Below are 18,660 nucleotides of genomic sequence, written 5' to 3'. Positions count from 1 at the left end.
GACATCAGAGCAATAATAGTACGGAAAATCCAAAGACATGGTTAATACACTGGCCCTGTCCTCTGAATGAATTCAGTGGAGCTGGACAGTCTGATAAATTGCATCACAGACCTTTGAGGATGTTTGCAGCTTGACTTCTTATTGCTCCATTGAGCTGTGTGTAATCTCTTGTGTTCTGTTGTACCAACCCCAGGTCATAGTCTCTGGGTGGCCAAGAAACACCTGTCTCCTTCACCTTGACAAAACACATGGCCATGTTTTGTCTTTGTAATCTGGCCATGTAATCTTTGGCCAGAAGATTACAAATAACAATTTTTTTTTTCTGAATTGGAATTTTTTTTTCAATACCACACATGAGGTATCAGGCACATGTGCTTGGGAAAAAGGAGATTATATAGACTCTTGGAGCGTCCCCAAGGTGAAAGTCCATTTTTCATAATGATCTATGATATTCGTTTGTTGAAATTTTATTACTTTTGTAATTTAATTCAATTTATCCCATTTTATTGCTGTTCAAGGTAGCGTTACCATGGTTGCCTTTCTCTTCCTTCTGGATAAGGATGTTTCTTCTTTTATTATGAGCATGGTGGCTTCTAGATTAAAGCAGCCTGCTCAATATAACTGTTTCCTTTGGAGTCAGCCTTCTCTGAGCCCATCTCTACTCTTGTAGAATTTTCATGAAGATAAATATTGGCAATGATTTATGAAGCATTTATGTGAGTAATCAGGTTCCAACCCTTATCTTCTGCTTAAAGATTAAGGATTTTATTCAGAAATGCTTCTCTGTACCAGAAATCATAGAAATGAGCAAATAACAATGAAAGTTGGTTAGTAATATCTTTTGCGAAGATATAGATTAAGAACATATTCATTAGCTGCAAATTGACTTTAAAACATAAAGACATCAGGAGATCTCTTTCTAAAGCTGAAGTCATTCATCATTTTGAGAAATCCTGGAAGTATTTTAGGGAATAACTGAGTTGGGCAGTGAGTCCAAAAGGACATAAGCAGGTGAGAAGACAGGAAGATGACAGGAAGGCATGCCTGATACGGAGGCTGCCACTTAGCTAGATTAAAATTTAGAACCCATGAATGTGGGCACCCATAGGTAATGAACAGATATGGTAGCAAATGACACTGACATAAATAATTCATATAAATTGCTTGCTCTTAAAGGTAGAAGGAATGGATTTGTAGTTAAATGTTTCTTAAAATAAAAGATTACCTTTTTTTTTCTATAAAAATATAGACTGTTTTTTGAGGCTCAGAAGTGCTCAGTCTCCAAACCTTCCTTTCCTCTGCATCTGGGAGCAAGAGTGGAATTAATGTAATTCCAAAGATTGTGAAGACCCAGCTCAGCAGCTACAGACAGCAGAGTACAGATCTGCCCTTTCTTGGGGAAAGAGGAAAGTATAGTTAGCTAATCCTGCTTGCCAAGTCTGGCTGATGTCTCATGATCCTGCCTTCTTCGGTTGACACAAGCTTTTTAAAAAATGTCATTTTGATCCAGCTCCTCTATTTTTTTAACCACCCACTGGATTGTAAACTCCTTAAAGTTTTGCCTCAATCCTTAGTAAATTGTAGGAATAGCTTTCCTGGAAATGGCGCCAGTGATTTCTTAATGTTTGGTCTCATTTAGACCTCATCTGCTTGGTGGCTTTTTTTAAAGTGTTGGCCTTAGCCTACCTGTGTCAGACCAACCATGGGCATTTTTTAAAATGTATATCCCTGGGCCTACTTTATTCTGAACCTCGGGAGGGTGGGTGCTAAGACTCCACCTTCAACATGTGATTCAAGGCCCCTGGTGATACTGATGCCTTGTGAAGTTTGAGGACTCTCACTGCCCTGGCCAGAGCCACAGTCATCTCTCACCTGGAACATTGTAGTGGCCTCCTACTTACTACCTCTGTTTCTACCCTTATTCTTTATGGCTATGGATGGGACATGGGCATTCGGAATTATACGATTATCATAGGATAATGGAATGGGCAGCCAGGTTGAGTGCACTGTTCATGGCCTGTGCTCTATCCTGCAGCCAGAATGATCCTTTTACATTATGTATCAGCTCATGTCAGACTTCTACTCGGTCTCTCCTGAAAAAAAAGAAAAAATGGCTCGCAGGTGTCCACATGATGTGGAACCCATTGTATCTCCAAGTTAATTTCCTGCAACCTCTGGTAGGTGACTACACTCCATTAACACGAGCCCCTTCAGTATCCCTGGAGCTTCCCTGTCCCAGGGACCTTGTACCTTTCATTCCCTTCACCTGGAATGCTCTTTCCCATTAGCCATATGGCTTGTTCCTTCTCCCCCACTCCATTTTGTCTAGATCTCTGATCAAATGCCATCTTATCAGGAAGACCCTCCCATCTTCCTTTTCTAAAAATGCAGCCCCCTATCACTCTCCATCACCTTACTTTGCATTATTTTCTTTATCAGCATTTAATCCAACAAATAAATAAACATTCTGTATGAATTTGCCATTTATTATGTTTCCCTCCCAAGAAAATGTGAAGTCCCTGAGGGCAGAGTTTGTTTTGTTTACCCACGGTAGCCCTGGCACCAAGAATGGTCCCTGGCACATGGTAGGCACTCGTGAGTTACACGTGATAGATGACAAACTACTCGTCTTGGACTCTCTCAGAAGCACAACTTTCTTCATTATTGAAGGGAGATGTGCAGGCAGCAGCAGCCTATTTTCTGTCTGTGCAATTGCCCCATATAACTCTCCTGGTAGCCACTTCTCTCCCCTAATTTTAATGGCTGCAGAAAGGAGAAAATTTGATTCATTATCTTTACAAACTGACTATCTATCTTCACCAAAGGTTAAGAAGGGTACCCCTGTCAGTTTCTGACGGGGATTGCATCTATGTGAGTAAAAAGCATAATCGGTTTTTTGAAAAAAATCTGGATGAGTTTTTTGTTTGTTCCATTGGGGAAATTTTATACTAAGTAGATTAAAGTAAGTGATTTTGAACTTTGGAAGTCTACATCTTAACATTTTATTAAGCTTAATTGGGTTTGTAGAACATTTAAACACCATCCAAACTTAAGTGGGAGATCAAAATGAACGAAGAGGCTGATGCAGATTTTTTTTTACCCCTGCCTTTGAGCCGCATTAATGAAAGTGGTGTGCTCCATGCCTGCAGATGATGAGCATGAAAGCCTGGCTTTCTGGGGAGCTCTGGTGTATGCCAGAACTGTGCCACAGCACCTTCCCATGGTTGTCTGTGCCGTGCACCTGGCCTTTGGGACCACCCCAGATCTGGCTCTGCTTCACACTCCTTGCATCTGAAAAGTAGCTGGGCTCAAGGCAGACCACTGAAAGTTTGTTATGTGATGCTTCCTAGGGAAGAAACTCCAGTCGTTGGAAATAAGATCCATTAGGGTATAGAATCTGTTAATGATGGAAATTAGGAGCTATTTGACTGTCGTTCACAGAGGTTTTGCACTCAGTTAAATGAGCAGTAGCGTAAGGCAGCACTAACTGGAATATGCAAAGCCAGGACTTAATTTCCACATGTCATCTCTTTTTTTGTGTTTGATTTTCACTGCAACATTTATTCTTCCTGTGTCGTAACAGAATTGTTCAGGAAGTAGCAATGTCATTACTTTCTTTTCACTTAAAATGATCTTTAATTATTAAAGCAATGCTAGTTTATTTGTAAAATGGTATAAAATTTATGAAATAAAAAGTATGAGGCTGCTTTTAGAAAAAAATAGAATCTTGTGCTACACAAAACCCACAACTTGCTTTTTACCTTTACCAGTGCATCATGGATGAGGACATAGCTGCCGGATAGCCCACTACACGAATGTACCATGAACTTTTAGCCAGTCAGCTATCAAGAAAGACTTAGAATTTAACAGTTTTTGACCTTTATAAGTAATGAAGGTGAACATCCTTGTACTTTTAATTGCGTATTTTTGAAAATGTCTAAATATGAATTCTAGGGCTTCCAGAAAATATGTACTCTCTTCTACCACTTCTGTCATTTTTGTTACCTCTTAGTCCCCATAAGCATTTTATTTGTTATCCCAGCTATAAAATAAATGCCTGAGGGTGGAATTACTGTGTTAAAAAAAAACTGCAAATATAAAGTGCTATTATTAAATTTCTCTCCAAAATATTTCCTACTTTAAAGTAAAATCTCTTTTCTTCTGTGGTCAGTTGAAAGGCATTATTGTGAGAGATGTAGGGGGTGAACCCAGCATCCTTTGATTATGTTTATTTTGTAGGCAGACATGCAACAAGTCATTTTCATGCCATTTCTGCTCAGATAAGGAGGTCAGTGTACCGGGAGCCAAGGACTACAAATCAATGGAAATATTGAACATTTTTCTGATTTTCTTTCATAAGCAATAAAATAACATACAAACCAATGAAACAAATATAATACCCATAAACCCCTCAGCACATTACCTGACCCAGGGGATGGTGCCGATCGTAGCAGCCACAGTGGTGGTGGTGGTCGTGGTAGGACTGTGCTGGTGAGGTAGGGGACGTGGTGATGGTTTTCATTATTGTGGTTATTGTTAGCATAATTATTCTTAAGCAGCCATGTCTGATCTGAAGTTTGGCACAATGCTACTGGTTTTCCAAATAGGTTGCCATCTTTTAAATTAGGAGGTGTAGAAGTTTTGCTGGTGGTTCACAGTATTGTTCTGGAGTTTTAACTATGTCTCCAAGAGAACTCAGTTTATATGAAGGCTCTTCATCTAGACAGCAGAGGAGGCTGGCAGTCACAGCTACTTTTGCTCAAAAGTATGGGTTGTTTTGTGTTGGGTCTTTGCTTATAAAGATAGACTCATAGCTTCATTTCCTCAGAGGCATCTCTTATGCTTCTTGCTTGCCAAGGAGCCAGTGGGGATGCAAGTTTTTGTCGGTCTAGTGTTTCCCCTTTAAAGAGCTTAAATTTGAAATTAAAGACAAAGATTTATGAGAAAGCATGGGTCTGGTCTCAAGAGACTTGATTCCAGTTTGTCCTGGATTCTGTGGGTGCTGGCTCTGGGCCTTGAAGCTGGTTGGGATCTTCTGTATTGACCAAACCAGCATCCCCCAAAGGTTGAAAGCAGATACCAGTGCTATCCTGAGGTCTTAGAAGTCCTCTCTCCTGACATGTAACTTTGATGAAATGAAGCAAAACACTTAACTGGCCTCAGTTTCTCCCCTCAATCAGAGATTCTCAGTTAAGTGCCAACAGTGGACAGGCAGAGAAAGTGAACAGGGGGTGCAGCTGTATGAAGGAGGGTCAATGGTAATCATTTTTGGCAATATGAGGCTGGATCTTTGCTTTTTTTTTTTTTTTTTTTTTTTGAGATGAGCCCTCACTCTATCACCAGGCTAGAGTGCAGTGGCGCAAACTCGGCTCACTGCAACCTCCGCCTCCGGGTTCAAGCAATTCTCCTGCCTCAGCCTCCCGAGTAGCTGGGACTACAGATGCATGCCACCATGCACAGCTCATTTTTTTGTATTTTTAGTAGAGATGGGCTTTCACCATGTTGGCCAGGATGGTCTCGATCTCCTGACCTCGTGATCTGCCCACCTCGGCCTCCCAAAGTACTGGGATTACAGGTGTGAGCCACCGTTCTCAACTGGATCTTTGCTTGCTATTCCCCCCAAGAGAAGCCAGAATCTCCCAATTTAGAAAACAAAACAAAACAAAACAAAAACCATATCCTCACTCCCAAATGTGACTCTGATGGGAATGGTGTGGAGAAGGGCCAGAGGACTGGAAAGAGGTCTGTCTGCCTGCCCATCCACCGGGGAAGCCCCCTTGCAGGAGCTGTGATAAATAAAGTAATGGCCTTACCAAGCACAGATGAGCACAGACTGACATTCCGTAATAATAATGTGCATTTACATATCTCTTTAAATTGGGAAGAAACCATTACCTCACAACTAGCCTTCAAGTTATGATGCCCAGATTAGAGGATATGCATAATTAAAACAGAATATTCATTTTTACAATCCACTGTAAGCGTTTATATATATTTTTTAATCTCTTCATGTATTGAGTATCAGTGTTCCAAGTGCAGTGCTCCATCAGGGCCCAGCCAGGTAAAGGAGACACATCCCTTCCTTCCCTGGTCAAGTGGATACTCTAGTGGAACAGATCGACTTCACAGACCAGCTACACAGAATACTAGCTAACCACAATTGTAGCAAAGGCTGGGGAGGAGCAGTAGGAGCACTTGACCCATCAGACTAGAGGAGCTGGAAGGACATCACCTGGTAAAGCCTTTGATACCACCTGCTGAGTGTCATTCATCTAATGCCATGTCTTCACTGACCTCAGTCACAAAGAGGTGGCCACAGGCTGCACATGGCCCATCCAAAGCGTTTTTTTTGGGCTGTGTAGCGTTGACCCACATACCATTTTAAATTGAATTAAAGGATTTTAACCTTTTCATTCCTTATCTTTCTTCCATTTAACCTTAAGTACCATCTGGTAGGTAGGTCATGCTTTGTTTCAAAGAGTTCTGACCTCATAAGAGAGGGTTGAGAAACCAATAGAAAATAAGAAAGCCAGGTTTTTACATATGTTTTTTGCTCTTCAGGAACCAAAAGCTTAGGAAGACTAGAAAGAGTCCCCATAGATCTCCTGGCCACAGGCTGTGTCTCTCATCCCAGTTAATTATCTTCTAATATCATGCCAGACACCACAGATGGTAAGAGAGTGTCTGCAGCCTGTCCTCACCATTGGAGGGAAATGTCGAGGGCCTTTCAGGGGCATTTTTATTCCCAAGAAGAGCACACTCTGCATTTCCTGTGTGAATGGGGAAAATGTTTGGGGATTTGGTCCAGACTTAGATGATCCTTGTCCATATGTGTGGAGCAAGCCCAGGCCCGCGAGGCTGCCAGTCTCCCATTCCCAGTTATTCTCTTCTGTCGTGACTTGCACACCGAAAACCAACCACCACCAGTGCCATATGGTTTAAAAGATCAAAGGCCCCAATTTTGAATACATTTCTAGCTGACTATACTTCAGATGTCTTAAATATGTTCCTGCAGATGGGAAGCATAGAGCATTAAAGAGGTAAGCCACATGTGTGTGAGCCATGCATGTGATCTGTGCAGGATGGCGAAAAGTGATCAGCCATGCGTTTGTCTTCCCTTCAGGTTCGCATCTTCACATACCTCATTGGACGAGAGGCTGCGTTTGCAGACAATCTAAAGTGGATGGCCTGTGCCAACAAAGGTGGGTCTTCCCAATGTGCTCGGCTCTGAATAACTTCCACCTACTTGTGCAGAATTAGGAGTATTCATGAGAAAGTAGAGAGTTCTAATAATTCTAAGATAAGGTCTGGGTCTATCTAAGTGATTACTGATAGACTTGTAATGGTTTCTTCCAAATTATGTTTTTTTTTCTCTCTCTCTCTCTTTTTTTTTTTTTCCTGTGGACAGAATCTTGCTCTGTTGCCCAGGCTGGAGTGCAGTAACGCAATCTCAGCTCACTGCAGACCACGCCTCCCGAGTTCAAGCAGTTCTTGTGCCTCAGCCTCCTGAGTAGCTGAGATTACAGGTGTGCACCACAATGCCCAGCTAATTTTTGAATTTTTAGTAGAGACGGGGTTTTGCCTTGTTGGCCAGGCTGGTCTAGAACTCCTGAGCTCAAGTGATCTGCCTGCCTTGGCCTCCCAAAGTGGCCTCATTACAGGCATGAGCCACTATGCCCAGTGCCAAATTTTGAGGACATAGTCAAGTGGAGTGGTTAAGCCTTTCCATTTTTCTGCTTAGTAGCTGAGTAGCCTTGGGAGAATTACTATGGCAGACATTTACTGTGTATCAAATATCCATGTGCTCTCTCATCATTCCTAGCTTTCTTGCCTATAGGTGGGGCTTCAAGACTGGTTCTGGCCAATAGGGCATGAGTGAAATCAACCTGAGTCATTTCTGGGCTAAAGCATTTGAGAGCTAGTGTGGTGGTGTTGGTACTCTCTTCTGCTCTTGTGAACTCTGAAGGTACATGGTCCAGACAGAACAGTCATGAGATGCAGCAGCCTTCATCAGCCTGGGTCCCTGAGTGAACACATGGAGCAGATGACTTTCACTGCCCCTTGCCTCTGCCAACCCACACTGGATTATAAATAGTGTTCATGACAAATAAACTTTTATGTTAAGCCACTGAGATTTTTAGTTTGATATGTTCTCATAGCATAACTTTATGTACATTACTAATTAAGTTGGTCAACTTTAACTTGCCTCAATGTTCTAATACTCAAAACGGTAACGGTAATAATAATTCTTCCTTTAATTTTTTTAACTATCAAATAAAATTATGTATATTTATGGTGTACAACATGTTTTGAAGTATGTGTACATTGTGTAATGACTACATCAAGCTAATTAACATGTATTGCCTTACATCTTTATTATTTATTTGTGATGAGAATACCTAAAATCTATTCTTCTAGCAATTTTCAAGTATATAACACATTGTTATTAACTATAGTCACTATGTTATACTATATATCTCTTGAACCCATTCCTTCTGTCTAACTGAAAGTGTGCATCCAGTTCTTCCTTTAATTCTTATTAATGAAATGGTGCATACTAAGTGCCTCGTTCAATACTAGGACATAATAAGTGCTCAGTAATCATTAGCTTTTTTATATTCATAAGGTTAATTGATTACCAATCCCCTGTTGCATGTCAGAAACAAATAGTTTGGGGACAGCACTGGGAAGGAAGTAATAGGGCTGCCCAGTCCGTGAAGGCCTTCTTTTCATTTTACATACGGCCAAGAAGGCAAAGCATAGCAAGTTAATAGGTAGGAGAGTCCAGACTCCTTGTATCCAAGTCGAGCAATCACTATCCACCAACTATGTGTAAGATACCAAACCCGTCTGGGTAGATCTGAGTCACATCATCTACAGAGCAGAGGTAGTGACAATACCTTCCCCTCACACATGTTGTGGGCATGACATGATGCCATATAAATAAAGTTGGTAGCTTGGCTCTGGTATGTAAGTGCCCTGAGTTATTCTCTTGTGTTATGTTGATCTCTGGGTCCTGTTTGCCTCCCTTCTGAGGCTGCAAGCTCCGTGAGAGCAGCGTTTGACTCTGATTTCATCTTGGGTGCTCTGACACAGCCCAGCGTCGTACCAGAGTAGGTGCTCCTTTGATGTTTGAAAAAAATACTCTAAATACTAATAAAGGAAGGTAGGTCCCGTTGCATAGTAGATTGGTATTGGTGGATTTCAGTGGCCTGCTTTAAATGGGTCTCCTAAGCCATCCTTCATCAAAGTTCCAGTGTTTGGACTTTAGTGGAGAAAAGAGGACTCAGTGAAGGGTTTGTGGGCCTTAGCTCCAGTTTTGATGGCCTAAGACAAAGTTGTTTCAGGTGCAAGCCACCAAAGTTGTTCCCTGAAATTAAAAAAAGGGGCATTTTGGAGAGAGAGCGGAGTGACTGAGAACCCTGTTGGGAAGGGAAGCTTGGGTCTCACAAGAGAGAAGGAAGACGTGTTTTTGTTTTTCTATTCCTTCTCAATTTCTTCTGACATGTCCATGGCATTCTTCTTCTCTGTAGATAGACCTTCCCTACTATGGCATGCATACAGCCAGGAATGGCCACCCCATACCATGCATGCCCATCCATCCATGCAACAATACTGTGGGCAAGGCACAATATCAGAAAGGAGTATTTATATATTTTCCATTTAAGGCTGACTAGCAAGTCTAAATTCTGATTTCCCGTCCTCCTCCTCACCCCATTGAAGAGATTATGGTACCCGGCTTGGACCAGTTCTTTCTCCCTGCTGAATTGGGTGTGGGCAGAGGAAGCCCATGGAGAAATAAATGCTCTGGGGGGCTCAGCACTGTGGATGGGAGTGTGGGAAAGTTCTCCAAGAATAGGTGAACAGCCAGTCTCTTAAACCTGCACCCATCTTTCCCTTTGCTTGGCATTTTCTTTAATTATCTGCTTCTATTTGAACAGTCTTTTAAGCAAGGCTCAATTTCCTTATCTACAAAAGGAAGGGCTGCATGGAAGTTTTTAACATATCCTTGAAGCTCTAAAATAACACCTTCTGCAATTGTGTTTCGTTCTTTGTCTGGCTTGCTTCACTAAAAGGTATCAATAATTCTGCTTGTCTCAGAGTTACACATTTGGCCTCATTTCAGGGAGAACTATAGGAAGAACATAGGCAGAGGAGAGGGAGGCCGAGTAGATCCCAGATTTCCTCTGAGTGAAGAGGCCTTTCTTGAAATTAGTTTTGGAGCTTTGTTGACATTTAAAAACCTTGAGTTAGCTATACTTTTCCCATTTTTTCCTTTATTCTGTGGTCTTGAAAAAAAGAGCTCCTTTCCATTTTTTAATTTAAAAAAAAAAAATTTGCTGTTATTTCTTGCCACGTCAGATTGCAATTCTTCCATCAGCTAGTATGCATTTAGTCATGGGTTATTGTTTTTACCACTGTCTGTGTCCAGCTGATGAAAATTACTCAAATTGAAGTCTTGTCTTAATCAACTAATATTACACCATAATTTAGTTTTAGTCATTGTTTATAAGAATCTTTGAGGCATCCTTTTGAAGACAGTTTAGTCAACTCAGAGTATTTTAGGGCCTGGCTATAGAATATAGCCTTTAGGATTTATAAGTTCTGAGTACAGCAGTGCAGAAAATCCAAGGAGGGTAATAGTAGCTGCTTGGCTGGACAGGCTGTGGATTCCATAATAATTCTCCTTCCCTTCCTGTCCACATCCAGTTATTTCCCTTCCTACCAGAGTCAGCCCCTCTCGATAGTTTCATCTTCCTCATTCTGCTTCTATGTAAAGAGCCTTGGGAATGTCACTGTTTGCCACTCTTCAAAGTAGCAATGCCATCAAAATGTGATATTCCAGTCATCTGTGCCCATATAAACATCGGCTTCACGTTGCGTCAGTTAAGGGGTTTTGGACCACGTAACATCGGTGAGCAAGTATTCTTCTATGGTCATTAATTAAATCATTGTTTATAGTCTCAGATTGTTATAGTATGGAGGCAGCATAACATTTTTCATCTCAAGTGTCATGAGGTCCAGAGGGCCCCCTTACATATTTTCACCCTGACTCAGCCAAGTTCTGCAGTGAAATGAAGCATTAGCATTCAGGGACCAGAGCAGACCCAAAGAGAGTCCAAGGAGGCAGAACTACCCCACTGGGCCTGACCACAGAATGACCCTGGGAGGGAGCAAGAATCATGAGGGCTCTCCCATTGTCCCTGAGTTAGTGGTCAAGGACCTGCTATCAGTGCAGGGCTTCTTCCTTGGGAGTCTGGTAGCCATGGAGACAGTTCTTAGCCAGCAGATCTCAGACACTTTCCTCTGGAAATGAATGTCTGGGGACATTCGTACCCCTTGCAATAGTTCTCTGTCTCCTCCACTCTACCAGCAAAATCCAGGGAGGCCTGGAGCTTGTGAGTTTATTTCATTTTATGCATAAGTAGGTCCTGTCTTGAGGGAACCAACCGTAATGAGACAAAGCAGCAAGCCATTTTAAATACATTAAAACAATCATTGCCACTGTAGAATGGCTGGTGGAATTTAAAGTACTGCGTTCACACTATTTCAAAAATAAGTGAACTGGAAAACAGAAAAGAGGGCCGACTACCGACTAGCCCAGACATTTCACAAAGCCATGGTGACCTTCTCTAATATTCAGTATGCCAAGATTTTAAATAAGCACTGGCTGATTCTCCTTCAAAAATCACAGTTAATGGAGTGTTTTCCAGCTGTGCAAATAAAGAAGGGCCTCCATGTTTGGGTTCTCAACCGATCAGTCATCGTCAGGTCCAGTGGAAATGCCACATGTGTTGTCGTCTGCTTAGCTTGCCCCTTTTCCGTGGGCTAAAGGTCATTCTGTCCTTATTTGAAAGAGAACTGGTGGCCTGAGACTTCCTGGAAGGTCCAGCTCCTAATCTTTTTTCAATAAAAAGATTCTTAACCTCATTATATCTTTCCACATGTAGTGTCCCCCAAAAGATACTTCACATTTATGAGGCCGGAATGGTCATAGGCGGCAGCAGGAGAAAAGTGGCAATTAAAACATTTTGCTATTTCAAGACAGTTGAAGGAAGGCACAAACAGCAGCTATTTAAATACCTTTTTGTAGTTCATTGCACTGCTTAGAATCAGAGATTTTGAGTGGCAATGAAGATGGTGATGCTTGCTGTTATTGTAAAACAGCAACTAAGGATGACAAGCTGCTCACTAAATGCCAGGCATAGAACAGAGTACATCTGTGCGTTACCTCTTTTGATCCTCCTAAAGGCTCTTTGAAGTACTGTTATCATTATTTTTGTTTACAGAGAAGGAAACTGAGGCTGAGCAAGACTAGCACCTTGTTCCAAATTACCAGCCAGCAGGCAGTAGAGCTAGGATTCAGGCCCAGGTGATCCAAAGCCCCAGCCTGAACTCTTCACCAGATGTGCGGCTGCTTCTCTTTGGAGAGGAGAAAGCTGTGATTCATACAGAACTCTTACATATCTCTCTTCATTTGAGGTAATCTAGGAAAAGAAAACTAGAGAGCGAGAAAGGATTTCAATGTGCCATAATTAACAAAGGCCAGAGCTGGAATTTATGCCCAGCCTGTATGTTCTGGAAATGGCACTGCTTCAGCTTGCACAGTGGTATGGTTCAGGTCCTGATGTTTCAGAGTTGGGGACATTAAGGCTGTAGATAAGATGAGACCAGGAGAAACCACAGCAAGGTGTGATGGGTGCAGCCACAGAGCTATAGGAAAGAGACAGCATTCCTATTTCCCCAGTGTGTACCCTTAGATTGTTTTCTTCTTTTTCTTGTATTTTTAACATGGAGTTAGAAATTAAAATGTAGTCGTAGTCACAAAGGAAAAGATGTGTCCCTTGATCTGAGGCTCAAGCTGATTTTGAGAGCTCTGCTCAGGAGTGCCGTTCTCCCACCAAGGCCATTGGGCTCCCTGCCCTCGATGTCCATTCTCTCCAACACCATGAATATGGGTTCTTCTGCTCTCAGCACTCAACAGGCCTCTCGCTTGTTTTTTGTGAAGTCAAAGAAGACAGGGAGGTAGGAAGCTGTTTATAAATTGTACCTTTTTCTATAGAAATAAGTTTTTTTCAGTAGTGTGTGATCTTGACAGGGAGGAGGAGGAAGATGACACAGAACACAGTATTGGGAGCGTCTTCCAAGAACACCGTTGCTCACAGGGAATGCAAACCAGGGAAGCCACAGCATCACCTTCACTGCCCTCCTAAATCTCATTCTTACCTCGGCACCCTCTGGAGACTGAAATTTTGGTACTGGCTCTCAGGTTTTCCGCCTGCCTTGCTTAAGGTGGGAAGAGTCTTTGGAAAGACTCAGAGACTCAAAGGAAGCTATACCCATCACTCCAAAGATGGAAGGAGGACCTCACTATATGAGGTAGACAGATAGGATCTGTCCACTGAGGACAGACTCCTGGTACCCTCGGATCTGGTCGTCGCAAAGTGGAGTATTTAATGATTCACCACAGGAGTGTCTCATGCTCAGGCAGCTTTGAGGCAAAAGACTGTAAAAATCCCCAAGTAAGGGTGGTAATATCTCAGAAACACAAAACACTGCGCTGCATATGGTTTATCACATGCAGTATTTGTAACCCAGAGTTCACAGAAGGAGCTCTGCAAGGGAATAAGGTAAATAAATTGATGTTGTAGAGAAAAATGAGCAGACCATTTGTAATAGGTGGCTAATTTCAGCATTAATTGCTCCTTGGTAATTACCGAATGATTGCTGATTCTGTTTTCTTACATGATATATGAAGTCCAAAAAAGCACATTAAAAAAGAGAATAAACATTCAAGACCTAGAACTTAACAGGAAAAAAACAGAGGGAAAGGGGAGGGAAAGTGGCCACCTGAGAGAATACAGAGGGAAAACAAGGGAAGTGTCTATGGTTACAGCCAGATTCCAGCCTTTAGCGATTTCCTATTATCCATCATTTGTTAACTAAAACTTATACTAAGACATTTAAAAACCAAAAAAAAAAAAAAAAGACTCAAAGATTTTAAATTTTAATGATTTGGAATCAAATGTGCATAAGCTTTGCAGCATACATTGTTATGGTCAATATTATTTTTAAAATGTTATCTTTTCTTACCTTTTTGTATATCTGCATCCCTGGTCTACATAGTGAAATATAAGTTGGAAGTATAGACTGGGGTTTGAGTAGAACTTTGTTATTGCTCATTGCTCAGAGGACAGTCATATATTGCCCCATCCCCATCCTCAAAGTTCCCCAGCTACAATAGGCAAATAGCCCATTAGAGTTACCCTCCTGGAGGAGGAGCTCTGAGCTGCTCTCCTATCCCTTCCCAGCAGCGAAAGAGGCAGTGTCTTCAGTGGTTCAGAGCAAAGGCTTTGGAATCAAATGAACCTGGATTCGAATTCATCCAGGACAAATTACTGACTCTGAGTTTGTGTTTCTTCCCCTACACGGTGAGCACATGCTTTGGACCATTGTGAGGCCCACATGCAGAAAGGCAAGGTGGATCTCAGTAAGACCTCAGTGAATGTTCCCGCCTTAATAATGGCTCCTGCATAGCTGCCCTCCCTGTTCTGGGAATATTGCCCCCAACAAGGTGGGGATTTTTCAATCATTTCATGGAGCTAATACTCCAGTTAGAGAGAACACAATAAGCGAGTGAGAATCCAATGATGGATGAGTCCTCTGAAGGAACTGATGCAGGGTGAAGGGAGAGGAAGTGACTTCAGACAGGAATGTCTGGGAGGGCCTCTCTGAGCTGAGCCCTGAGTGACAAAAAGGAACCAAACATGGAAAATGGGATAAAGGGTGTCCCAGGCAGAGGGCAGCAGGTGCACAGGCCCTGAGGAGGGGAACGTGGTTGGCATGTGAGAGGCGGGGAAAGAAGGCCAGCGAGCCTGAACAGTGAGCAAGAGGGAGATAGCAGGGATGAGGTCACCCAGGTAGGTGGAGCCAATTCAGGGAGGGTCTTGGAGGTCAGGGTAAGACATCTGGATTTTATTTTAACTCTAAATAGAAGCTATTGTAGGATTTCAACCAGGAAGATGATGATTTGCTGCGACCTTTTAGACAATCTCTGATGGCTGTGAGGAGCCTAGACAAGGAGGAGAGGGATTTGTGGGGAGACTCTTGTGGACTCTGGGTGAGAGATGATGGCATCTTGGTGTAGTGAAGCAGTGGAGATTGGGAAGTGAGTTTAAATCTATTTTAGAGATAGGACCAGAAGAACATGCTGGTGCATTACATATGGGGTGGGGTGAGGAAAGGATGGATATGGAGGATAATTATGTTTTGGCCTGTCTGGGCAGTGGTGCCATTTTCTGAGATGGGAATGACCAACTGGGAGAGGAATGGATTTGGGAAGGGAAGTTGGGAGTTGGCTTTGGATGCGTTCAGCCTGAGAATCCTGCTAGTTATCCCTGTGGAGGTGTCAGGTATACAGTTGGCCGTGGGTCTGTCACTCTGGAGAGAAGTCAGCTTTCTGTAATCTTTCAGAACCTTGGCTGTGATAAGCCAGGCCAAGTGGGGATGATTTCTCAGCTCTGTCCTTTTCCAAATGTATGATTGTTTTCCCCCAACTCCCTCTCTATCCTAATAACCTATCCCTCCCACCCTGCTCCTTAAATTCATCTTTCTTCCCTTGGCACTGTTTTGGAAAATCCAAATCAGAGAGCTTTACTGCTGGCTTTGAGGATTAGATATGAATACAGGCAACCGAGAAGAACTCCTACAAGATGCTGTCTGGGCCCAGGAGCACAGGCGCCTAAACAGAATTGTTTGACACTGCAAAGCACTCGTCCCTGTATCCTAAAGGTCTGGAGCTATTGAGTTGTGTCTCCCTACTTTAACATGGTAGCACCCCTCTTAGCTTGTCCTCTGTGTCAAGACCCCTTACATAGAGCTCGAGATTTGCCTACTAAAGAAGAGATGAAATATTTTCTTTCTTATCAAGCGCTGATTGCAGCCTCCATGCTTGGAAAAATGATAACTATGGATGTGGCGTGTTCCCTGTCCTCTGGCAATCCTTTTTAAAACCTATCCTTTCCAACCATGCCTCTAAGAGGAACCACCTAGGAGCATTGCTAGAGTGGCATCCCAAATGGGTCTCCCTAACTATGGTGCCTGATGGCTGAGAGAGGTGAACATAGGCCCTGCTCCCAGGTCTCAAACTAGGACAGAAACTCCCAGCCTATTCCTTTGGGACCCTGTTTCTCCTGGGATGGGAAAGGCTGTGGCCCAGGCCAGGAGGGTGGGGCAGGCAGGAGTGACAGTGCATGCTAATTAGCACTATGCAGAGCTGTCATCAGGAACCCAGAAGCCACATGGTCCCAACCTGGTTTGGGTTTGGCACACCAAATTCAAACCAGCTGGCCTTTGTTTAGAAATCCTCTGGGTGGGTCCCGACCCTTTCTGGACAACAGCAGAGCTGGTATTTCCTTACCCTGAGCCCTATGTTAGTCACTAAGAGATTCTATAAACTCTGGAACTAGTGCTGTGATGGAGCTGGCCTCAGAGGCACACATACTCTCTTCAATTTGTTTGGCGAGTAGGAGCTGGTATGAGCCTAGGATCCTTATTTAGAGACACGAGGAGGAAACAAGAATCTGTGTCAATCCCCTGCTTGAAGTCTTTCCCTGACTACATGCCTGTAGGATAAAGTCTAACCTCTTTCCCAAGTTCTGTGTGACAGTCCTCCTGCCCATTTCTGTCATCTTATCTCTACCCTGTCTCTACCAACTCCTTAACTCCAGCCATTCTGAGCTATTTTTAGTTCCTAGAAGGGGCCTGCTTCTCTCTGATCCTGGGCCCTTATTTATATTTCTTGTTTTGATGGACACCATCTTTAATCCCAGTTCCTCTGGCTAACTGGTCCTCATCCTTCAGGTTCCAGCTACACTGACCCTTGCTCAAGGTAACCACATTTGATTGGCTGTGCCTGTTATATGTTTTAGCTTAATGTTGAATGTGCCATTTTGTAATTGTCTGTTTACTCAGAACTGCCAGGCCCCAGGGGGGCAGGGGTCTTGCTCACCTTGTTAATCGCAGCTTCTTCAGTGCTAAACACAAAGAAAACCTTCAATAAATGTGTGAATGAAGGGCTCCCTCCAAGGGATCCAGGCCTGTGTTCAGTTCACTCTTTCCCTTTTAACATCTCCTAACCTATAGCAAAGCTGATGTGACCCCAAGCTCTTCAGCAGTGCAGGAACATAGCAGCGCCCCGGAACTCAAGATCAAAATGGTGTCCCCAATCACAAGACAACAGCATGTTGAGAATGTTTCTGTTGCTTAGAAATCATGTCTACCTGGCCGGGCGTGGTGGCTCATGCTTGTAATCCCAGCACTTTGGGAGGCCAAGGCAGGCGGATCACGAGGTCAGGAGATCAAGACTGTCCTAGCTAACACGGTGAAACCCTGTCTCTACTAAAAATACAAAACAGCCAGGCGTGGTGGCGGGCGCCTATAGTCCCAGCTACTCAGGAGGCTGAGGCAGGAGAATGGCGTGAACCCGGGAGGCGGAGCTTGCAGTGAGCAGAGATTGCGCCATTGCACTCCAGGCTGGGCGACAGAGTAAGACTCCATCTCAAAAAAAAAAAGAAAGAAATCATGTCTACCCAACATATTTAAAAGGCAGCGCTGGGGACCACATCATGATATGAGCTGAAATTTTAGCCTCAAACATACAAAGGGCAAAATTCAGTAGGAGTAAAAGGGACAAATTAAGAGACTTACAAACCTGGACTCATCATCCGTATTTGCTGCTTGATGCCTGAGAGAACATAGGCAAAAAACATATCCCCCATCTGCATAAGTCATCTTATCTTTAAAAGGGGCACAGTCATCTGCACTTAAACATGTTGTCACAAAGAAAAGGGACAACGTTAATCAAGTGTTTAGCAAATTTTATGGCACTTAGCACTCAAAAATTAATCGTAACTATTGTTATGTTTATAAAAATGAACTAGCCTTTAATTTTTGTGGTTCCTAGTTTTTCCCTTGGAAATAGACTCACAAAAGTGAAAAAATAAGGTTACAAAATATGTAGAAAGGACTGTCATTTCTACCAGGGAATAAGCGCGCGCACACACACACACACAGTATGTGTGTATGAACATATACTGTGTGTGTGTGTGTGTGTGTGTGTGTATATATATATATATATATATATATGGGGGGGTGTGCATATAAAGTCTGGGAGGATATTCTCCAAAGAATTAACAGGAACTTCCTCTGGGAGATGAGTTTATGGTTGATTTTAATTTTATTACATTTGCTTGACTGTATTTTCTAACATGAACTTATTACTCATAAAGTGGGTGATGGGGGAGAGGAGCTAACGTTGAAAAGAAAAAAGAAGGAAACTAGCTGGAAGGCAAGAAGGCATGGCATATGCATATTCCCAGTCGCAGGTCTTCCTGTCTGTTACTAAACTTGGCCCTCCCTTGGGTTTTGGCAGGATTTTTTACCCAGATCTCCACCTTGGCTGATGTGCAGGAGAATGTCATGGAATACCTTCACGTGCTCAGCCGGCCCAAAGTCATCGACCAGGAGCATGATGTGGTGTGGACCGAAGCTTACATTGACAGCACCGTGAGTCCACGGGGAAAGAGGCTAAGCTTTACCCCCATCCCCAAATTTTGTTAATTTCAGAAAATAGCAACTGTATCACTCTTATTTTTTGGG

At 42.8% G+C, this 18,660-nt stretch overlaps 1 protein-coding gene across 1 annotated transcript in view; it reads left to right on the top strand.

Annotated features, from left to right (window-relative positions):
• Window positions 1-18,660, top strand: part of CACNA2D3 (calcium voltage-gated channel auxiliary subunit alpha2delta 3) — a 961,034-nt gene that overhangs the window by 624,062 nt on the left and 318,312 nt on the right. Inside the window, 2 exon segments of the mRNA XM_058443425.1 lie at window positions 7,124-7,202; window positions 18,434-18,567. Coding sequence (XP_058299408.1) covers window positions 7,124-7,202; window positions 18,434-18,567 — 213 coding nt within the window.

This window comes from Hylobates moloch, unplaced genomic scaffold (assembly GCF_009828535.3).
Source record: "Hylobates moloch isolate HMO894 unplaced genomic scaffold, HMol_V3 SCAFFOLD_8, whole genome shotgun sequence".
Classification (NCBI taxonomy): Eukaryota; Metazoa; Chordata; class Mammalia; order Primates; family Hylobatidae; genus Hylobates; species Hylobates moloch.
The sequence above is the reverse complement of the archived record's forward strand: the minus strand, read 5'-3'. Positions and strand labels throughout refer to the sequence as shown.